Source organism: Notothenia rossii (assembly GCF_949606895.1).
Source record: "Notothenia rossii genome assembly, chromosome: 9".
Classification (NCBI taxonomy): Eukaryota; Metazoa; Chordata; class Actinopteri; order Perciformes; family Nototheniidae; genus Notothenia; species Notothenia rossii.
Genome location: NC_136907.1, coordinates 80,856,048 through 80,880,302, shown reverse-complemented (window position 1 = coordinate 80,880,302; position 24,255 = coordinate 80,856,048). Strand labels below are relative to the sequence as shown.

The following is a 24,255-nucleotide window of genomic DNA, read 5'->3' as shown; positions in this document are numbered from 1 at the left end:
TTCACTGACAAATAACAGAACTAAAGATTTGTATTATATATTTAAACATCTTAAAAAGTCCATTAAAAATAAAGTTTCTGTAATGACGTGCTTCTTGGTAAAGAATGTTAAACGTGAAGCAGGGAACACAAAGAGAGGGGTGGTGTGCTTCGCCGTACCTTCAGAGGGGAGATGTGAGCGTGCGTGACGTATCCGTGGACGTTCTCGATCAGCGACAGGTTTCTCTCCTCCACCTGAACGAGCTCCGGACCCTCCTCCGTCAGCTGGGGGGAGTCCTGAGGGGACGAGTCCTCATCCTGCTGCCGGTACTTCTGCAGGAGGGACAAGAGCGTGTTACGAATACATGTTAACAATAACAAGTGACCGTCAGGAGGAACGAGGAAACACCGTCAGGAGGAACGAGGAAACACCGTCAGGAGGAACGAGGAAACACCGTCAGGAGGAACGAGGAAACACCGTCAGGAGGAACGAGGAAACACCGTCAGGAGGAACGAGGAAACACCGTCAGGAGGAACGAGGAAACACCGTCAGGAGGAAACACCGTCAGGAGGAACGAGGAAACACCGTCAGGAGGAAACACCGTCAGGACGAATGAGGAAACACCGTCAGGAGGAACGAGGAAACACCGTCAGGAGGAAACACCGTCAGGAGGAAACACCGTCAGGAGGAACGAGGAAACACCGTCAGGACGAACGAGGAAACACCATCAGGACGAACGAGGAAACACCGTCAGGAGGAACGAGGAAACACCGTCAGGAGGAACGAGGAAACACCGTCAGGAGGAACGAGGAAACACCGTCAGGACGAACGAGGAAACACCGTCAGGAGGAAACACCGTCAGGACGAACGAGGAAACACCGTCAGGACGAACGAGGAAACACCGTCAGGAGGAACGAGGAAACACCGTCAGGACGAACGAGGAAACACCGTCAGGAGGAACGAGGAAACACCGTCAGGACGAACGAGGAAACACCGTCAGGAGGAACGAGGAAACACCGTCAGGACGAACGAGGAAACACCGTCAGGACGAACGAGGAAACACCGTCAGGAGGAACGAGGAAACACCGTCAGGACGAACGAGGAAACACCGTCAGGATGAACGAGGAAACACCGTCAGGAGGAAACACCGTCAGGACGAACGAGGAAACACCGTCAGGACGAACGAGGAAACACCGTCAGGAGGAACGAGGAAACACCGTCAGGACGAACGAGGAAACACCGTCAGGACGAACGAGGAAACACCGTCAGGAGGAACGAGGAAACACCGTCAGGACGAACGAGGAAACACCGTCAGGATGAACGAGGAAACACCGTCAGGAGGAACACCGTAGGGCTGCTCGATTATGGCAAAAATCATAATCTGGATTATTTGGGTCAATAATTGTAATTGCGATTATTCATTGACTTTGAAAACATCCATTTATTGGAGAAAAAACATTTGAACAGTGTGTTTTTAACAGTTGATTGAACTTTAAGTATAATTCAACTGAAAAACCAAAACAAATATTAAAGTATTAAAAAAAAGAAGAAAAAAAAAGTGATAACAATAATTTTAAAAAAAAAATCGTTTTATTTCGATTACGTTGCAAGCCATAATCGTAATCGCAATTAAAATAGCATTAATTGAGCAGCCCTAGAACAGCATCAGGACGATCAACGTCAGGAGAAACACCGTCAGCTGGGTTCAGGGCAGCGACGTGCAGTCAGGGGAGGCAAGGGAAGCAGAGCCTCACCTGTCATACTCCAATGTAACGGAAAAACAACTAAAGAAAAACTAAATAGTAATAATAATAAAATGTCTCCACTGATCTGTGATGTAAATGTGATTAAAGTTTGATTCCAATCGCTTTTTAAAGTCAAAATCAGCAAATTTGCCGAGCTCCGCTACAACTACGGGTAGCGATGAGAAGTGAGGCAGGGACGAGCTCTGCCTCTCGTAAGCCCACAGTAACTTGCTGGAGCGCGGGCACTAATTTAACGCGGGCACTTATTTTGTGAGCGCGCTCAAGCCAGTTACTGTGGGGTGAGGTGAGGCACAGATGAGCTCTGCCTCACCTCAGAATGCGTCACCCCACAGAAACTGGCTGGAAAGCGGGCCCTAAGCTCATGCCTGTTACCATCTCACTGTAGGTCACCAATGTAATGTTTGGAGATCCCTTTATTACATTTATCCTCGCCATCCATAGTCTCTAAATAACTTATTTCACGTATATATGATATTTAGGCTCGCTGGTCTCATCATACAACGGCAATGAAAAAAGCACCAGGAGAGGCGGCCATAACCTCTGCCGCACTGCAGGGGGCGCACGTGAGCCCACAGGTTCTTGTTGCTACTGTTATTCTACGCAGAGACGGTAAACACAAACAACAAACTAGACTTTTGAAACTACAGGAAGATAAGGAAGACTTTTACAAAAAACTAATAGAGATTGTTGTCCAGAAGGAGAGCATGGACTTCATCTTCAAGTCAAGGTAAGACCACCATTGTAATGAAAATGAGATCTTACTAAGAAAAAACAATATTTAGATGTTGGGTATCCTTTTGTTGAACGGTCTGTTTCAAATGAATCGAAGCATCAGACTAAAAAAGATTTTGAAAATAACCGAATATTTTGATTAAGGTCAAAATATAATATTTGTAAATCTGACTCTGAGCCTCACCAGCCATGAAGCTCACCGCACGTCACTGGTTCAGGGGAACACCTTCGATTATTCATCCTCTTCACGCTTTGAAAACTAGGTTATAGTCATAAATATGAGGATGGATTATCAGTAATCATTTCAAAGTGACACAGACACATCGAATGAACCTTCAGCCGCGTTTCTATGGTTTTGATGCCATTGAACACGAGTTTTGATTAGAAACAGCAAAAGTTGAGACAAATCGGCCGTGTTTGCTCCGTAAAGCTACGTGGTGTGTTGTCTGGGTTAGGTTTCACTGCCTGAGTTTTGGTCGCACAGTGATGATACATATACCTCTAGAATCTGTGGAATCTCAGCTTTAATCTGAGATCTTGTTTGTGCAGATCCGATAAATAATAAAGTATTTCTACTGTGAGTTCTGTGCTAAGTGCGTTAGCATTTTTTTGCTCGGGGATAATTCAGAGGCTTGGCGTTAGAGGTGTGTTTCGTTTAGCTAAAAGTGGTTCATATTGTCAGGTAGCTGAGTTTCTTCCCGTTAAGAGGGTATGACACATTCATAGTTTGTTCAATGTTAAGAAGCCCTCAGACGCTGTTTCTTGCAGATGTTGCGTTTTTACCAAAATAAGAGCATGTTGGTCAAACAGAGTGGTCAGAAAACCAAAGAAATGTGTGACAGTTCTCAATTTTAGAATAAAAATATGTTTATTTAAGAAAATATGAGGATTTAAAGTATAACTGTGCAATAAAATGAACAAAAAAAAATGTTTTTATTTATTCATAATCTCCAAGTTAAAAAGGAGCAATTAGATAAAATTATGTAATTAAACAAACAAGTTATAATTAAGGTTTGCAAAAAATATATAACATAAGAAGTCTCATGGTTTCTCTGCAGTTAGCGACACAGTCCTTTCAGAATAAGAGCGGGTGTCAGAGCGTCCTTCAGAATAAGAGCGGGTGTCAGAGCGTCCTTCAGAATAAGAGCGGGTGTCAGAGCGTCCTTCAGAATAAGAGCGGGTGTCAGAGCGTCCTTCAGAATAAGAGCGGGTGTCAGAGCGTCCTTCAGAATAAGAGCGGGTGTCAGAGCGTCCTTCAGAATAAGAGCGGGTGTCAGAGCGTCCTTCAGAATAAGAGCGGGTGTCAGAGCGTCCTTCAGAATAAGAGCGGGTGTCAGAGCGTCCTTCAGAATAAGAGCGGGTGTCAGAGCGTCCTTCAGAATAAGAGCGGATGTCAGAGCGTCCTTCAGAATAAGAGCGGGTGTCAGAGCGTCCTTCAGAATAAGAGCGGGTGTCAGAGCGTCCTTCAGAATAAGAGCGGGTGTCAGAGCGTCCTTCAGAGGCTCTCAGCTGCAAAAATGGAAATGTGGACGTAGGAATCAGAGGAGTTTCCTGTGATGACGCTGCCTCCTCCTCCTCTTCCTCCTCCTCACTACGCTGATTCCTGCCTGCCAAAAGCTGCTATAAATAGTATCGGATGTAGCAGGATGTCGGGAGGAGGAGGAGGAGGAGGAGGAGGAGGAGGGTTTCTGGATGATTCAGGGACACAGCCAAGCGAGGAGTAATATCTGATTCTTCATGTCGTCTATTTTTACATCTTTCTGCTTCTCTCAAACTCAATCACTGAGGATTATCAGAGCACACGAGAGCTCGGCTCAAGCAGAGAACGACACGACTGCACAACATCTAATATACTGATTTAACATAGTTATATATTGGTAAATACATATTTCTATATGATGCAGTTTTTATTTGTTTATCTTTTTTTAATGTATTTTTTACACATTTATTGTCGCTATTGTATTACTGTGTGTGTGTGTGTGTGTGTGAATGTGTGAATGTGTGAATGTGTGTGTGTGTGTGTGTGTGTGTGTGTGTGTGTGTGTGTGTGTGTGTGTGTGTGTGTGTGTGTGTGTGAGTGTGAGTGTGTGTGTGTGTGTGTGTGTGTGTGTGTGTGTGTGTCTCTGTGTGTGTGTCTCTGTGTGTGTGTCTCTGTGAGTCTGAGTGTGAGTGTGTGTGTGTGTGTGTGTGTGTGTGTGTGTGTCTCTGTGTGTGTGTCTCTGTGTGTGTGTCTCTGTGAGTCTGAGTGTGTGAGTGTGTGAGTGTGTGAGTGTGTGAGTGTGTGAGTGTGTGTGTGTGTGTGTGTGTGTGTGTGTGTGTGTGTGTGTGTGTGTGTGTGTGTGTGTGTGTGTGTGTGTGTGTGTGTGTGTGTGTGTGTGTGTGTGTGTGTGTGTGTGTGTGTGTGTGTGTGTGTGTGTGTGTGTGTGTGTGTGTGTGTGTGTGTGTGTGTGTGTGTGTGTGTGTGTGTGTGTGTGTGTGTGTGTGTGTGTGTGTGTGTGTGTGTGTGTGTGTGTGTGTTTTTAATGTCTTACTCAAATATATAAAGACGTGTTTCATTCCATTTAATTCAGATTGTTGTTACGGTGTGTTTTTGTATTTCATGCTTAAATGGGGCAGCTGTTACGAAACCCAGTTTTCCCCCGAGGATAAATAACTTCTTTTAGATTCTGTTATCCAGCTCTCTCTTTGAATCCTCTCAAATGTTGCCTGTGTTTGAAAGTAGTGCATTTAAATATGTAATGATAACATCCCATGTTCCACGGTCAGATTCTTGACGGACATTTATCTTAAACTAATGACTTTAATGAACCGACTCATGGCCTGGTTTTGGATTGAACTCGTGGGAAAGGTGTTTTCAAGGCAGAGGAAGAGACCTTTACATCATGGAGGGGGGTTTGATTCATAAAGGGTGGTCATTTTTAAAGAGGCCCTGTTTCTCTCCTGTATTCTATGGGTTTTAGTGCATGGAAAGCAGGGGTAGGGAACCTCCGGCCCCCGGGCCGTATGCGGCCCGCCAGAGCATTTGGTACGGCCCTCGAGGTAATTTATAAACACGCAAACAATTAAAAAATGAAAGAAATCTAGACCGCAAAAAAAAAATAAACAAGCGAGTGCCTGTTTTTCCTGGCCAAGGTCAGGGTCCTTGAACACAACACAAGCCTATCGTGTCATCACGTGGTACATGTCTCGTCTGACAGGGGTCCAGTTCTAACGGAGAGCACCAGAACGCCACTCCGGCACTTCAGAAATTGCAGAACCCATAAGGAGCCGTACACATGGCGCAGTGTCTGCGTGGCTGTGTCTTTAGTTGAAAGCCCAGTGGGCGATCTGTTCATCTGTCATACTGATCATACAGTCAATAACTTGTTATTAGCATGTGGTTAGCTAGCTATGCTAACGAATAGAAGAAGCTTTTTCTCCAACCAGTGAGGTAAAGGCACATCTTTATATGATCATTATAGTTATAAAAAAACAAGAGAATAAAGTAAACAGGTATAAAATACTATATGACAGTAAAAAAACTTGTTATTAATAAACAAGAATACAGTTTGAAAGGGGAGTGATTTGTAAAATATCCATAAAGAAAAATAAATCTGCTTCCAGTTCTGTTTCATCTGGTGTTGAGAGATGTATCCATAGATCTCCTAATGTTGCTCTCAAAGTGCACCAGATTGATGCTTTTAACTTCAATATTAAAAACAAATCTTCGGACCCCCCTAGAGGAGGTTAGGACCCCCCTAGAGGAGGTTAGCTCCCCCCCCCCCCACACTTAAATCATGTCCACATGGATAGAAAACTAAATACATGTGCACACATCTTGTGTCCATATCTTTCTGTGTTGGTGGTCACGCCACAACCGTGAGTCATGGTGGGATATCTGGATTGAGAGGTTGCTTTTTTTTTTATATATATATATATATATATATATATATATATATATATATATATATATATATATATGGGATCTCCCAGTCAGAGCTGGTTGATGTGGCCAGGGAAAATAAAGTTTGGGGCTCTCTGCTGGAACTGCTACCCCCGCGACCCGACCACGGATAAGCGGGAGAAGATGGATATATATATATATATATATATATATATATATATATATATATATATATATATATATATATATATATATATATATATATATATATATATATATACATATACTTTGACATATTTATAAGCAGTATTTCATATATGTTGTGATTAGTTGTGGTAAAGAGTAGATCGTTTGTTTTCCTGATGGAAACGACGGACAAAAAAAATACTAGTTAAAAAAACAAATCAATAAACTGATATTAAAAGAAATCGAAGAATCAGCATTTTTCAACATTAAATGCTGATAAAGCTTTTACTATAATTAAACAACAACAAATAGTTTTATTGACAAAGTATTTGTTAGTTGCAGCCCCGAAAACTTTACCTTCAACAAAACGTTATAAACAAACGTAGTTCGGGAACAGTGACATCACTTTGTAACACTACACATTGTACGTGATAAGCTAAGGGGGCGGGACATCTCTTAGCGGTCGACCAATCACAACAGAGCAGACTGGGCTCTGGTTTCAGACAGAGGGTGCTTTGACATTCAACACAAACAAAAACGTCTAATTGTGAAGAAAGCCGGCAGTTTATATAAAAGAGAAAGTGTTCGTTAGGTGAATCCCAAAGTTCCAGAACATAGTGACATCACTATGTAACACGCACGCTCCTCAAACAACAGAAACTGTTTGATTGATAAAGTATTCATGGGTTGCCGCCCCGAAAACAAACTTTATAAACAAACACAGTTCCAGACGTAACTACGTAACACTCGCTAAGACAAAGGGGCGGGACATCTATACGTGATCGACCAATCACATCAGAGCCTTTTCAAAACAATCTCCACCTCCAGGACAAAACTTTATAAACAAACACAGTTCCAGATGTCACTACGTAACACCCGTTAAGGCTAAGGGGGCGGGACATCTCTGAGCGGTTGACCAATCACAACAGAGGCCAGCCAGCCAACCACTCAGAGCCTTCTTAAAAACAAACTCCACCTCCAGAACAAAACTTTATAAACAAACAGCGCTCGACACACGCCCCCACCTTTGACGCATTTTAAGAACAAACTTTACCTTCAACAAAACTTTATAAACAAACACAGTTCCGGACGTCACTACGTAACGGAAGGGGGCGGGACATCTCTGAGCGGTTGACCAATCACATCAGAGCCTCTTTAAAAACAAACTCCAAAACAAAACTTTATAAACAAACATATTTCCGGACGTCACTACGTAACACTCGTTAGGACAAAGGGGCGGGACATCGCTAAGCGATCGACCAATCACAACAGAGCCAGCCAGCAAACTAGTCTGAGCCTTTTTGAAAACATAACTGCACCTCCGCAACAAAACTTTATAAACAAACGGCGCTCGACACACGTGAGGACTCTCTCTCTCTCTCGCTCTCTCCCCCCCCCTCACCCACCTTGCAGCCGAACATGAGGGAGATGGTGCTGTTGGTGCAGGCCACCTTGCAGTGGCACAGCAGGGGGGAGAAACACTCCACCTTCCTCCCGCCGGGGGACATCTTGGCCGAGAGCCGCCTACTCCTCCGGGAGCTCCGTCGACTCCACCCTCCTCCTCCTCCCCCGCCATTCTCCCCCCCGCCATTCTCCCCTCCTCCCCCCCCGCTGCTGCTGCTGCTGCTCCTCACCATCCGCCCTCATTCCTCACGTCCTCCATCGCGGCGGGGGAGGAAACGACTCCCAGAGCTATCCCTTCATTCATTCACACCACCACACACACGCCTCCTCTTCCTCTTCCTCTTCCTCCTCCTCCTCCTCTTCCTCCCCCTTCTTCTGGAATATATTCCTCTCTCTCTCTCTTGACCTCTTCTCGGGCGCTCGACTCCTCTCCTCGACCCCCGGTTGCTTTTTTTCCGCTCCCCTCTCTCTCCCTCTCTGCGCTGACAGTGACGAGAGCAGAGATGGGTTTCAGTGTGTGTGGGGGGGGAGAGAGAGAGAGAGAGAGAGAGAGAGAATGTGTGTGTTAGTCTGAGAGAGCGAAAATATGTTTGTGTGTATGTGTGTCTGAGAGAGAGAGAGAGAGAGAGAGAAAATGTGTGTGTGAGAGAGAGAATGAGAGAGATACTGTAGAGGGAGATAGAGAGTGTGTTAGTCAGAGAGAGAGAGAGGGAGAGAGTGTGTTTGTTAGTCAGAGAGAGAGAGAGGGAGAGAGTGTGTGTGTTAGTCTGAGAGAGAGAGAGCGAGAGAGAGAATTACTGTTTACCTTTATTTTCAAAAAACAATGGGTTTGTTGAAATAAACATGAGATTTGTCACCAAAGTGAAAGTGAAACTAAGTGTTCCCTCGGGCGGTTCTAAGGGGGGGGGCAAGGGAGGCCAGTGCCCCCCTAACACTGACTTTGGACCCCCCTGAAAATGAAAAAAAAAAAAAAAGGTTTATGATTTTACGATTTCTTGGCTGACGGAAGAGGCGTAACTAACGCCATTTGTCTTTCTAGTCGGACCCATTAGAGCAGGGGTCTCCAACACGTCGATCGTGAGCTACCGGTAGCTCGCAAGCCCTCAATAAGTAGCTTGCCAAGCAAATCCAAAATGTAAAAAATACACACAAAAAAAGGAAATGTAATTCAAAGAATCTACCCCATAAACGAAACCTCAATCTTAGCGAACTCTTTCTACAACAACTCTATATCTATCCAACACCCCTCCTCCCCCACCCCCCACAATGAATATCAACCCATAACGTTCTTGCAACAGTTTAAAAGGGGAGTGATTAGTAAAATATGCATAAATAGAAAGAAAGAATGCTAACTAGGTAACATAAGATAAGAATAAACCAGTTTAACTGATTTGTTATTGGTTGTGATCATATTCTAAAGATGATTGGATTATTGAAAAGTATACAGCTCCCTTTCATCTGAGTGTTGAGAGCTGTGTCCTCCATGTTGTGCTCAAAGTGCACCAGATTGATGCATTTCACTTCAACATTTAAAAAAATAATTGCATGCCCCCAGACCCCCCTGGAGGAGGTGAGGTCCCTCTTAGAGGAGGTGAGGACCCCCCTAGAGGAGGTGAGGTCCCCCCTAGAGGATGTGAGGACCCCCCGAGAGGATGTGAGGTCCCCCCTAGAGGAGGTGAGGACCCCCCTGGAGGATGTGAGGACCCCCCTGGAGGAGGTGAGGTCCCCCCTAGAGGAGGTGATGTGAGGTCCCCCCTAGAGGAGGTGATGTGAGGTCCCCCCTAGAGGATGTGAGGTCCCCCCTAGAGGAGGTGAGGACCCCCCTAGAGGATGTGAGGTCCCCCCTAGTGGATGTGAGGGTCCCCCATAGAGGAGGTGAGGACCCCCCCCCCCCAGAGCAGGGATTCCCAAAGTGGGGGTCGCGACCCCCCCAGACCCATTTTTTTCTTCAATCCACTAGCGCAGTGTTTCTCAAATGTTTTCTTTTTTTTTTCAGAAATTAATTCACTAGCACCCGAGGTGAGGACCCCCCTGGAGGAGGTGAGGACCCCCCTGGAGGAGGTGAGGACCCCCCTAGAGGATGTGAGGACCCCCCTAGAGGAGGTGAGGACCCCCCTAGAGGATGTGAGGACCCCCCTAGAGGAGGTGAGGTCCCCCCTAGAGGATGTGAGGACCCCCCTCACATCCTTGTTCCAAAGTGTTTATGAACTAAAGAAAACATTCCAGATGTTTATTTACGTACAGCTGTCGTAATGTACAAAACGTGTTAATGTCATTATGGTCATGATGCTAATAAAGCTATCTGGATTGAAGTGAGTGAGCGAGAGCAAGAGAGAGAGAGAGAGAGAGAGAAAGAGAGAGAGAGAGAGAGTTTCCTCAGGGAAGGCAGAGTGATGGAGGACAGAGTCAGTGATGTGGAGGAGAAGAAGAAGATGAGGAAGGCGAAGAGGAATATGAGAAGCAGGGGACAAAAACAACAGAGCTTAGCTGGATTAGCTCCGTTTGGTGATTGGTCAACCACCTTAGTGATGTCCCGCCCCTTAGCCTTATCACGTACAATGTGTTGGAGCGCGAGCCAATAGTAGCGCGAGTGCTCAACAGTGATGTCACTGTGTTCCGGAAGTAAACAAAGGAGGTCATGTGACCTTGTATATTTGGGTTTGGGTTAGTTTGAGTAATATATTGAATATGTTCAAACGACCTCAAACTATTATTCCACTGGTTTGATCTTTAGAGATGCCTGTTGTTAAAAAAAGATATAGTTTTTAATGCAACATCTGAATTTATAAAACAAGAGAAGCTGCAAAAATAAATGTAGTAAAGAAAAAGTACATGATTTCCCTCCTAAATGTAGGTCCCCTATCATCCTCCTCTTCATCAATATATCACAGGTCTCAGATATATCCAGAGCCTGTCTCTGATTGGCTGAAACACCAAACAGATCATTGCAGCATTACCCATAATTCCCTCTGTTTCAGCCCTGTTTCCAAAGTGCTGATTCTCTGTCTATTACTTTAGATGAAAATAAGGAGCCCCTCCCCACGCCCCTCTGAGAGACATTTGGTTACAAAGAACTCAATGGTGCTCTAGAGGAGATTCAGGTGATAAGGGGGGGGGGGGGGGTTACCTTGGTTGCTGATTGGCTAATGGTTACACAAGACAACACATCGTTATGACATCATCAAGTGGCCAAAATTTGATCAGCTCATTTTCAGACAGGTTTTTATAGAAATGGATCAAAAAGAGAGAGAATCTTTGTTCCTGAAACTTTAAGAACAAGTACCTCAAATGATTCAGTGCAGTGCTTGAGTAAATGTACTGACAGAATGAGATGACAGTAATATGGAGTTATTACCAAACAACAACATTAACAACTATTCATTTACCACAAACACCTCCACATATTTACAGCAGGGGGCAGCATAGCATCGTTTACAAACGTCCTGTTTAAATTTAAGGTAATACATGTATTATTTTTAATATTTATTATTATTTTGGTGTATTGTAGTTTACTGTAGCTTGTCTTTTATATTGATGTATATCTTTCTCCTGTTGATTTATATATTTTAATGTTTATTTATTTAAAGGTCCCATGTCATGTCCATCTCTACTGATCATAGTTCCAGCGTTGAGGTCTACTAGAATAGATTCACATTGTTCAATGTTCCAAACTCACATTGGTTTCTCATCCAGCATCTCTGTATAGTGTGTGTATTCTCTCTCTGTCATACATGCCTTGTTGGAGCTCCTGCCCCCCCCCTCTCTGTGAGCCCAGTGGCCGTCAGCGAGACAGCGAGAGACAGCCCGAACATACACACACACACACACCCGCAGCCTGGCTGGGTGTTTGTGTGTGTGCCCAGTGTGAGTTCCGCGGTGTCTCGGTGTCTCGCTGTCTCGCCGACCCCACACCAGTGAGCCGGCTCAGTGTCCCGCTCCTCCCAGCAGCGAGCCCCACATCGTCCCGCCAAGTGTGTGTGTGAGGAAGTCCGCGGATTGGTCCAAACTTAACGGCTCCGCGGATTGGTCACGTCACTATACCCGAAATGCGTCACTATACCCAAGAAGTAAACAATGGAGAAAGAGAAATATCCATCGAGGCGTTCTGGGGCAGACAGACAGGTGTTCTCTGAGTTAGAGTGTTACTCCCTACAGGGTGCACTTTGAGGGTCTGAGACTCTGCAGACCGGTCACATGCAGAAGCTACAGAAGTTCACAAGGGGACGGGTCAGAACCAGAAAGCAGGACATGGGACCTTTAAGTATATTTTGTGCTTTAATGACGCCATCTGCTGGATGTTTATTTGCCTACACCAACCCCAGGTTACAAGGTCACATGACTAAGAGGGAGCTTCCTATTGGCTGAATCCAAATTTAAAATAACTTGATGCAAATATGCTTCTGAATTAGTTTGAAGGTCCCATAAAACGATTCCATTATAATACAAATAAGTGGAATTGTTGTAGAAAAGGTGGGTCTTGTGGTAAAGCTGCAGGTTCAACAGAATGCAAATGCATAGATAAAAGAAAATATTTGATATGATAACATGATAAAAGGCTATGTGATATGAGTGGAAATAGAAACAGAAAACCGGTCTCAATCGAACATGTTATCTAAAAAAATGTAACGTTTGTCCCCGAGCTTCACTGCCCCTAAATGATCAACTCAACATCGTGCTAACAGAATCCACTTCCCTTCATCTCCGCCTCTCAGAAACACACCGATGCATTATTCAGCATGCAGAGCTGCAGCAGATATGACAGCTCAGTTTAATATGCAGGAGACTCCATCAGCATGAGTACAAAGGGGGAGGAAGGGGGAGACTCGGGGGAGACGACCGTAACAGACAGGATCAGAGGAAACGCCAGCAGAATGAACCATTACTAAAACTACAATGACTTTAACCACAGCAGTGTAACAGATCACCGAGACCATCGGAGGCTGAATGTGTACATTTAAAATTACACTTACTGTGAATACAAGTAGTAACTAGATAATACATGACTATTTTAAGCATTTAAGACACAAAGCTATCCAAAACTCATCTGTTTGACTGTCAGACTTTATTTGTTGTTTCAAAACTAATTACAATTATAATAAAAAATACAAATAATTAAAATTGTAAAAAATTGTAAAAAATACAAATACATCTACAAATAATGTGTTTTTGTTTTGAATGTGTGCCAAAAAAAACAGGTGTAAAAAAAAAATCCATAACAAGTTTTACGTAGTGTATATTTTTGAAAACTGCGATAAAAGCAGATTTTTTTAATAAACCTCGATGTTGTGATAACTTCATTTTCTTCTTACACTGTGGACAAAACAAGGCACTATTGTGTAGGCCACTTAACAACAAAGGATATAATGCAAACATCACAATCAATGTATGCACAACATTAGAACACATTTCAATTACCCATGTCTATTTTCAAAAACTCCCAGCCCTTGATTTTTTCGCCCCAAAAAGTCAGACATTTTCAATAATTTCAAGGATCTTTGCTGAAATCACCTCCACCATGTTAAAGCTTTACAACATTGACTTCCTGCTTCAATGGAGGGGTGCAGGAATGAGCCCGACACGACTGAGAAAATCATCCAATGGAAAAATCCAATTAGCTTTTTGTCGAGGGACCCGTTACAACTTCAGGTTCAGCCAACAAAAACACGCCATCGCTGAAACACCACCCTTCCTTTGCAGAAAGTTCTGCCGTGAAAGCGCTCTGGCGTCAACCAGCTGGCTCTCCACTGCCCCGACTTCTTTTTTGGAAAGCCCACGCCATTTCATAAGTTGGAATGACTCAAAATGTCACAAACATACGCAGCTGAAGGTGCTCTACAAAAAAGCCTCAAGAACCACGGAGATCTGCCCAACGAGTAAACAGTCAAATTACAAATACTTGGTTCTATTATTACTCGATAAAGACCAGATCTGATAAACAGCATCGAGGGAGGGGCTTAAACATATCTGTCATTAATAAGTCATACAAAACAAACATAGCCGCCATTAATCAAAAACATATTAAAATAGGCGGGGCTTAGACAGCAGTGCTCATAACTTAACAACAAGTTATCTAATCATCAAACATCTTGGTGGATGTGTTTGGTGGTTCTTGGGGAGTAAGCCTTATAAAGCGTTACCATCCTGATCGGAACGCCAAAAATACCACAAAGATTGTACCTCGAAACCAAGGGATGGAAGTTCACCAAATTTGATACACATGCACAAGTTGTAACCAAGATCTAAAGTACCATAACAACCAATGGAAGTGGGCGTGGCATATTCAGCAAATGAGGCGTTAGCTCAACTTGCTGGGTGATTGAATAAGTTATTGTTACGTAACCCTAATAGTCAAGGGGTAAAAGTCATTATTACTAACAGGCATTGGTACTTTATGCAAGAACCCATTTACTTTTTCAATAAATCACAAATAACCATGTATTCACTTGAAATGTGGTTAGCTTGACCACAAGATGCGTGAGGGGAAATATTGGATATTTCAAGTATTTTGTTTCTCATTTTCTCAATGGCGTGGTTTCCCCATGTGTGAAACAGTGTGCTGTAACCTCAACATCGTTTGATCTGATTAGAGTCTATGTATTTGTTTTTACATCTCAAATCTATATTCCTGATGTTCAACATTACCAGAGAACTTCCCCGGTAATACCTTGAGTTCATGCAGTGTACAAAAGTATGGGAACATCTTCTCAGTGAAAGTGTGAGTGAAGGTGTGTAAGTGTGTGTTAGAGTCAAGATCAGAGAACGACAGCTTCCCTTTGTTCCAGTCCAGATTCACTCTGACCCTCTGGAGCTTCTTCAATGAGAGAAACATGGGTGGACGGGATGGAGACTTTGCTTTGTATCCACCAGAACAGATCCATATTCTCCACAATCCAGACCGAGTGTCTCCTTTTCTGTAGGCAGACTCTGCTAACACACCCAGTGACCAGACTGTACTGTCTCCAACCTGGACGTCCCAGCTGTGAGTCCCTGAGTCAAAGCCCTCAGAGCCCAGGACAGAGAAGTAATTAATCCTCTCTGGATTATCAGGAAGCTCCTGTCTCCCTCCTCGTCTCACAGAGGTCAGATCTTCAGACAGGAAGAGTTGTGGATGAGCAGTGTTTGGGTCCAGGACCACAGGATGGTAGGACACCATGTCCTTCATCTTGCTCCAGATGTTGAAGCTGAGGTTGCCCAGGTGTTTGGCCTGGTCTATCAGAGCTCCTGAGGGCAGCTGTGGAGCCTCCAGCAGGGGTCGCTGCAGCCTCTCCACTGCAGCCTTGTAGCTGAACAGGAAGGAGACGTCTTCAGCTCTCAGCTCCTCCTCTGTGGCTCTGACTGTGTGAGAAAGAGCTGCTATCTCTCTGCTCACAGCCTCCATCTTCTCCTCCATCATCCTTCTCTTCTGCTCCTCTTCCTCCCTCAGTGCAGCCATCCTGGCCTCCTCTTCCTCTTTTAGAAACTGGTGAAGCTTCTGAAACTGCTCCTTAATCTGCGTCTCTGTGTGTTGAGCCTGGACCTTCATGTGTTTAAATGTTTGATCAAACTTCACTTTAACTCGTTTCAAATACTCTAACTTCTGGAAACTCTCACACAGATTATTTAAAGCAAAGTCAATTATTATTTCCTTTGAGTCTTTTCTCTTACAGACCGGACACTTCCTCTCTTCTGTCTTCGTCCAGCAGCTCTGCACACAGTCTCTACAGAAGCTGTGGCAGCAGGACAGGGTGACGGGATCTTTAAAGATCTCACAGCAGACCGGACAGCTGAGGTCTCTCTCTAACCTGGAAGCCATGATTCTCCGGTTGAATCTGAGCACAGAGCAGCAGCCGCTCCCTGTCCCTGGAATTCACTTCCTGTTTGAGTCTTAGTTCCTGAAACTCTCCGTGCTCAGAGTGGATTCAGACGCTGCTCCAAGAAGAAGTATTATTCCAGATGTTCCTCCTGTAGACGTCCTGAAGACTGTTGTTCTGAATCTGACCGTCCGTCTCTCCCTCTCTCTGTGTGTGTGTGTGTGTGTGTGTGTGTGTGTGTGTGTGTGTGGGCATCGTCTTATGTAATAACCTGTTTCCTGGTTCGCCTCAGGTGAGTCAGGTGAGGTGCGGAGGCTTCTCAGGTTTAGTTGCATTCCAAACCTAATAATGTGTTATGAACTTCAGGCTACTTGCATAACCCCGGTTCTCATAGTAGCAGTCCAGTTAAAGAGCTGCTGCTTTGTAACGGGCTTGTACATTTGGGGATCGGATGCACTGCACCGAAACGCTTAACTCCTGTCCATATAAACGTGCAAGGCACAAGCTTGACACAGCGAATGCGACCACTGTTCTTCGGAGGAAAAACTCTAAGTCAATGGGGAAGCATGAGCCAAACACCACGGGCTCGAAAGCAGAGTTAGGCTTTACCAATACATGAAATGCCTGTAATCAAACTCAACGCACAAATGTCACCGACCTGCCAAGGAAGAGGCTAAAGCTATCAACACGTCTTCAGAGCCAGAGGGATCAAGGCGACTTCCAGAGAGCCGGGTCCCAATGGGAGGAGCCCACCAACCCCTTTCATAAAACAGCAGACCATTGGATGTTGTCTAGCAGTTTGACCCTCAGTGCAGTGCTAGAAGTACTCAGGTCCTTCACTTCAATTAAAGTGGTAATACTGCAGTGTGAAAAAACCCAAGTTACAAGTAAGAGTCTTGCATTCAAAGCCTTCAGTAAAAGTACAAAAGTATTATCAGCAAAATGAACTTAAAGTCTAAAAAGTAAACGCTTCTGCAGAGAAATGGCATTTATGTGTGTCAACAATTATATTTATATATGCAACATTTCTAGATAGTATTGCAGCCTCAAGTAGCATTTTGCTGTCGTAGACCAACAAGGTTCTGATGGGCTCAGGTCGACTGATGTGAACCAGTCTCCCCAGGGTTTCCCCCATATACAAATAGTGGCGGCGCAGCGCTTTTACATTTTTTATTTTTTTAATTAAAAATATAATAAGTGGCGACCCTTTTTTGGATTTGTAGTATTTGTGTTACTGTATGTTCAATAAAGGTGTATTTTTGCTAAATCTTGAAACATTGCCACTGTATGTACTAGGCAGGGCCGATTTTTGCCATAGATCTGGGGGGCGCTGTGCTGACAGCTCTGGGAGGGGAAAAACATTTGTGACCGTTGGCGCTCATCCTAATGTTCGGCCTAGATGTAACAATATTCATGATTAAGTAAATGTAACACCCTTTTCACCCCGGTTACACGTTTCATTTGCCCTGCACGATGGGCGCTGTAAGTGATGAAAGTGGGGGATGTTGGCTTATCAGGCATCCACAGCTCACAGCCAAAGTGCGAGTGTGGGAGCGAGAGAGCGAGCGAGAGAGCGAGGGAGAGAGAGAGAGGGTGGGTGCACCGGTACCTGCGCTGTCGTCATTAGCATCTGGTGCTAGCTGCGCTAACGGATATAAGAAGTAGATGTTTCTACAACCAGGGTGGAGGAGAGCTCTCCAGTCAGACTGAGAGGCTCAGTGAGGTAAAGGACTCTCTGAGTGTTTAGATAGTTCACTTTAGTCGAAGTTATCTCAGTGGGTCTCAAACGTTTTGACCACAAATTATGTAAACACATATTTCCAAGACACTCCTTTATAATTATTAGGATAAATAAAAACAGGTTTGAAATCATTCCAATGTATACTATAGGACACTTAACCAGACATATCATTTAAAGTTGGAGAGATACAAAAATATGCATAAATAAATAAATGTTAACTGATAAAATAAGATATGAATGAACAAAAATAAAATAAGTTACATTTATTTGTTATTGGCTATGGTAGTTATTGGTTATGTTCACATACTTATTTGATTATTAAAATGTAAACCGATCTTTTTCATATGGGTGTTTAGAGTTGTACCCCCTAGATCAGGTCTCTAGTCATTGTGTGCTCAAAGTGCACCAGATTGAAGCATTTGACTGTAAAATGTTCAAAACAAAATCTCCACGGGGGGGCATACCCCCGGACCCCCCTAGAGGATGTGACGTCCACCCCCCAATTCAAACATGTTCATACAATACTGAATACATTTGAAGCCATTTTGACGTATATTACCTAAGTCAATAAGTTTCTGTTTTTGTATTGTCTTTGTCTTTTGTAGAGATTTCATTTTATTTCATTTATTCTTTACATATAAAATCTTGACTAGGGCAGCAAATAGTCTAGAACCGGCCCTGGTACTAGGCCTCAAGAGCCTTTCTTGTGCTGGCAGAAACATATTTGGGCGCACTTCGCACGTGCACACTAAAAACTTCCACGCGCTCCGCGCTCACATTATGCTGGGCCCACGTGCCTTAGCACCGCTGCTATGACTCCATCCTAGGGGAGACACTGCTCCCTGTGAGTGAGCTTCCTGAATAGGTTTTTCTGAGCCCATAAAACCAGGAAAAGAAAATTAATTTAAAAAAAGGATGTTGAGACAAATGAAAGTTAAATGTAAGACAAAAAGCTAATATAAACAATGAATGATGAAATAAACCGACTACATGTTTTTATTCTACTCAGCCGATAACTCCCTTCAGCTACAGCCGCCTGCATTCAACATTGATAATACATGTTCCCACTAGAGCTGATTTGTTTGTTATCCCTTTAACCTCCAGCAAAGTGTGTGTGTGTGTTTGTGTGTGTGTGTGTGTGTGTGTGTGTGTGTGTGTGTGTGTGTGTGTGTGTGTGTGTGTGTGTGTGTGTGTGTGTGTGTGTGTGTGTGTGTGTGTGTGTGTGTGTGTGTGTGTGTGTGTGTGTGTGTGTGTGTGTGTGTGTGTGAGTGAGAGTGTGTGTGTCCTTTATGGGTGTGTCTTCGGTGGTCAGTGTTTCCAAAGGTTTTTTTCCTATACCACGGCCTACTACTAAAAAAAGGAGTCGTCCCCCGGCACACCGCGGCCCCAGCAGCCAGGATGGAAAAACATGAAGGATTTTGATCAATCTGGCGCTGACGATAAACCCACAAACTGTTGTTCAGCTGCTCTGAGAGAAACGACAGCTTCCAGTGTGTGTTCAGGAGGGAAAGAGTAGACGTTCCTCTTTAATACAGCTTATAGTACGGCTGACTCTGACCAGCCTCTGTTCGCTGTGTGTGAATCAGCTCCTGCTCCAATGGCATTTTGGATTATGTCAGAAAATAATACTTACACGTATTAATTGATTAACATACTGCTGTTAAATCAACATGTTTTGATTCTCTTGGCTATATAACCCTATTTATGTAAATCTGATTATAATACAACTGGGAAATATTACTTTCTTTTACACAAAAGGTAAATCTTTAGCCGGCAATTGATGTTTAAAATAAGGCATGCAACGAACATACGTTGTTATTTATCAGAATTATGCTTGAGTCATAAAGTAGTTCATTTAAACAAAAATGTTTTAATAACATTATATGTAATGAATAAATCACACCGGGTGAAAATCATTCAGACGTCACTCAGATCCATTTATCAACCACTCTAAACAAGGCGACACGTGACGATACATAAAACATCCAACAAGTGAACATTCAAAAATAAAAGCACAACTGGAATCCACAAAATCACAAAACATTTTTTTTTTTTTAAAAAGCCCAGAGTTAATCCGGGAGTTAATCCTGGAGTTAACCTGGGATTAAGGGTGCGTTCACACTAGGGCTGCAACAAACGACTAATTTGATAATCGATTAATGAAACGATTAATCGATTATTCGGATCGTTAAGGTTTTAACTGTACTACTACTTATATCAATACTGCTTATTGATCCGGTCCTTTTAACGATAGTATTAACGGTTCTTTTGACAAGAAATAAGGTAAACTAACTAAACAAATTGTGAACAAAACTAACATTGCTTTTTATTTTAATTAAATGCATAATATTTCACATCAAAAGAAACAACAATGTTTTAACAAATCATATTAAATAATGTGATGACAGAACTGTAAACAGAATAGCTGAAACTTTAACAAAATAACTCAGTTACCTCTAATCCTTAACCTATGTTTTTATAACTGAGTTAACTCTGTGTGTTGCTGCTAGCATACATAACACCTGACGTGGAAACGTTACTCGTGGACGGGGCTACAGAGCTACTAGAAAGACAGTGGAACCCGGTGCATTTCTCCGTCTGAATGTGGAGCACTTTTGCTAAATGTTTAGACAAATTGCTCGTTTTACCGCCTTTATATGATAAACTGTTATTGCACTTTTGGTAACGAGCATTGTCCACATCGAGACGGCTAAAGTTTAACCACACCTCGGAGCGCGTTCTCTCCGCCATCTCCTGCGTGTGTGTGTAAACTGCCCCGCCCCCTCGCAAGCAGGCGGGGGAGAGATCTCTCGTCTGAATTGGGAAAGATCTAAAATAAATTATAGACGCATTTTGTAGTCATATTGCATATTAGAAACTGAGTTGGCGACACTAAGACTGCGATATAATGTTTATGTAGCAATAATACATATGACATATGTTTTAAATGTCTCCTGTACCGATAAAAAAGAGCGATAACGTTGGAGCTTAACGGGGTGTAGAACACATGTGATGACGTCACCAACGAATCGACGACTGAATTGGTTGCCAACTAATTTGGTAATCGATTTTAATCGATTAAGTCGATTAGTTGTTACACCCCTAGTTCACACCAGCCTTGTATAGTCCGGTTGAATCAAACCCTGGTGCTTTTAGCTGCTTGGTGCGGTTCATTTGGGTTGGTGTGAACGCAGTCTGAGACCTCTGAAGTGAACTAAACAACCGGACTCTGGTCCGCTAAAACAGGCGGTCTCGGAGCGCTTGCTTGCGAACTCTGGAGCGGTTCATCTCTGGTGTGAACGCAGTCCGCACCAAAACATAGGAAGCGTAGTATTTACGAGTCACAAGAACGGATGTCTTCAAAGATCTTTAGCGAAAGAGTCTTTCAATACATCCGCGGTTGTTTAGTTAAAGAGTGAAGCAGAATGAACTGTTGTGTAAAGTCAAAATGTTCCGTCAGCTACATAAAAGTAAGAACACCTGTCGTCGGTGAAACGCCCTCCGTACTGCAGAACGTCTCATTGTATGTGTTTTATAATGTTTTTTAACGGACGTTGTCTGATTATATAATCATATGCGCGGGGCCGCTAGTTTCTGTTGATCTCCAGATTACCAGCAGCATGAGAATAACCTGCTGAAAGTGCTGATGCTCCATGGCGGAGGCTCCGGTAGAAATTGTCTGGATTTGCGTTTTTCCCCCTTAATGTCTGACCAATGGTTGAACAGCATTTCCGAGCACATGACTTGTGTTTAAAGTTTATAGTCCGTTTGAGTTTTGCCGTGTGAACGCAAACCGAACCTTCTGAAAAATGAAACAATGGAACAAAGTGTGTTCTGGTGCGCACCTGAGAGCGGACTATTAGGTGAATAACTGGGAGTAAAGACGGTATTTAATCCTGGAATTAAAGCAAGGAGTAAAACAGAGACTTAATCCAAGAGTAAAGCCTGAAGTTAATCTGAGAGTAAAGCCTGGAGTAAACCGTGTACAGTGTGTGTTGGGATTGAATGGAGTGTTTAAAAGGCATTACCTTAGTCGTGAAAATACAGATGCAGTCCATCGCTCAGAGCCGGGAGTAAATCAGAGAGTTAATCCGGGAGTTAGTTAATCCGGGATTACATTCGGGAGTAAAGTAAGGAGCAAAACTGGGAGTAAATCCCTGAGTTAACCCGAGAGTAAAGCCTGAAGTTAATCCAAGAGTAAAGCCCTGAGTTAATTCAAGAGTAAAGCCTGAAGTTAATCCCAGAGTAAAGCCCTGAGTTAATTCAAGAGTAAAGCCCCGAGTTAATCCCAGAGTAAAGCCTGAAGTTAATCTGAGAGTAAAGCCTGGAGTTAATCCCAGAGTAAAGCCTGAAGTTAATCCCAGAGTAAAGCCCCGAGTTAATCTGAGAGTAAAGCCCCGAGTTAATCCAAGAGTAAAGCCTGAAGTTAATCCCAGAGTAAAGCCCCGAGTTAATCCCAGAGTAAAGCCTGAAGTTAATCCCAGAGTAAAGCCCCGAGTTAATCCAAGAGTAAAGCCCCGAGTTAATCCAAGAGTAAAGCCTGAAGTTAATCCAAGAGTAAAGCCCCGAGTTAATCCCAGAGTAAAGCCTGAAGTTAATCTGAGAGTAAAGCCCCGAGTTAATCTGAGAGTAAAGCCCCGAGTTAATCCAAGAGTAAAGCCTGAAGTTAATCCAAGAGTAAAGCCCCGAGTTAATCCAAGAGTAAAGCCCCGAGTTAATCCAAGAGTAAAGCCCCGAGTTAATCCCAGAGTAAAGCCTGAAGTTAATCCAAGAGTAAAGCCCTGAGTTAATCCAAGAGTAAAGCCTGAAGTTAATCTGAGAGTAAAGCCCCGAGTTAATCTGAGAGTAAAGCCCCGAGTTAATCCCAGAGTAAAGCCTGAAGTTAATCCAAGAGTAAAGCCCCGAGTTAATCCAAGAGTAAAGCCCCGAGTTAATCCAAGAGTAAAGCCCCGAGTTAATCCGAGAGTAAAGCCCCGAGTTAATCCAAGAGTAAAGCCCCGAGTTAATCTGAGAGTAAAGCCTGAAGTTAATCCAAGAGTAAAGCCCCGAGTTAATCCCAGAGTAAAGCCCAGAGTTAATCCCAGAGTAAAGCCCCGAGTTAATCCAAGAGTAAAGCCCCGAGTTAATCTGAGAGTAAAGCCTGAAGTTAATCCAAGAGTAAAGCCCCGAGTTAATCCCAGAGTAAAGCCTGAAGTTAATTCAAGAGTAAAGCCTGAAGTTAATCCCAGAGTAAAGCCCCGAGTTAATCCAAGAGTAAAGCCTGGAGTAAACCGTCTACAGTGTGTGTTGGGATTTAATGGAGTGTTTAAAGGCATTACCTTAGTCGTGAGAATACAGATGCAGTCCATCGCTCAGAGCCGGGAGTAAATCCGGGGAAACAGGCATGTCATCACCCGCCTCCCTCCCCCTCCCTCCTTCTCTCCCCCTGCTCCGGGTGAGTCAGGGCGCTCACTCACGGCTTCATTAAGTGTCCGTCTTCAAAAAATAACAGCTCACATACACCAACACACACACCGACACAGCCTCCATCTACCGGTGCAGAGCCGCCTCCTCCCTCTGCGGGGGAGCACTGGACCACTCCGAGGCTACGTTCAAGGGCAGTGGGAAATCTCAAATCTCCCCTGAAAACCAAAGACTCACCCTGAGAAGCACATGCTCAAAATCAGAGTTTGGTTTGCATACACGAGGAATTGGCTTTGGTATATGTGGTGCACACAGAGACACAGGAAGAAGAAGAAGACGTAGTTTAAAGACAATATTTCCACAACATTTAAATATGTTATATGATAAATACTATATCCAAAGGGGAAGTGTGGAGCAGAAATGTGCAACGTGCAGGATTTACAATATTAAAAACATATTGTTTGCATGATGTGCATTAATGCAATTCATCATGTATTAATAAATGGTAGTCAGTGTCAGTGGGGGTCCCGGGTCTTGTTAATGACGCCGTAAGTAACCACACTCACTTATTCAAGTACCATTTTTATTATATATATATATATATATATATATTAATTGGGTCATGTGTGGAACTCGTAAAAAAGAAAGCTGTCAATTGCAACAGCAAGTGAAGGCAACGTTAAAACACCCGATTGTGTAATACACACAGAGGTAGGTTTGATATACAAATATGTCAAATGACACTTACCCTGAGAAGTACATGAGCAGAAGATGTAAGTAAATAATGAAGCTTATTACTGTCGTAAGCTAAACTCAAGTTCCCTTGCCTCACAATCCAATCAAATCAACTTCAGTTCGTACTGTAACTGTCATCGCCGCCGTTAGAAAGCAGGAGGGTGGAGATTTGGAGTATTTAATCAAAAATAAATTATACTAAATTTCCGCAACAGCATTACCGAGTCTGCACTGCGCATTAAGCGGCTGGTTATGCATTTGGGGGGGGGGGGGGTTGGCTGTTTAAATTAATAAGACGAGAGAGTTTTGTCAGAGTGCGTGCGGACCTGTCTGTTAGATAACAGGCGTGTGTAAGTCCTGCTGCAACTGTATTATACAAATGTGTGTAAAATGATAGCTGGCGCTGTAATCACTCATCTGGTTACGTTATTACATTGAACACCCCCCCCCCCCCACCGACCCCAAAAAAAGGACGTATTATTGGCTTCCCCTAATTTTTTCCCCACGCCACCTTACTGGTTGGTTGTTCAGTTATTTCAGAAACGGTAAAGGGAGAACATTTTGTATGTTTACACGTACAGCAAGTGAAGGCAACTTTAAAACACCTGCGTTTGATTGGGTAATTCACACAGAGAT

The 24,255-nt window shown here is 43.5% G+C and overlaps 2 protein-coding genes across 2 annotated transcripts in view; both read right to left on the bottom strand.

The window, feature by feature from the left end:
• Positions 1–24,255, bottom strand: part of LOC307018385 (disks large homolog 1-like) — a gene marked incomplete at its 3' end in the record, with an annotated part of 93,787 nt that overhangs the window by 51,974 nt on the left and 17,558 nt on the right. The window contains exon 3 of the mRNA XM_079648615.1: positions 159–311. Within this exon, the coding sequence (XP_079504741.1) occupies positions 159–311 (153 nt within the window). The remainder of the gene's footprint in view (positions 1–158; positions 312–24,255) is intronic.
• Positions 12,996–16,633, bottom strand: LOC307018662 (E3 ubiquitin-protein ligase TRIM35-like). The gene has a single exon (XM_079649009.1). The coding sequence runs from the start codon at positions 15,740–15,742 to the stop codon at positions 14,555–14,557; it is 1,188 nt and encodes a 395-aa protein (XP_079505135.1). The 5' UTR covers positions 15,743–16,633; the 3' UTR covers positions 12,996–14,554.

What these genes read in the sequence shown, in the direction of transcription:
- LOC307018662 (XM_079649009.1), bottom strand. Translation starts at nt 15,742, where the DNA reads ATGGCTTCCAGGTTAGAGAGAGACCTCAGCTGTCCGGTCTGCTGTGAG.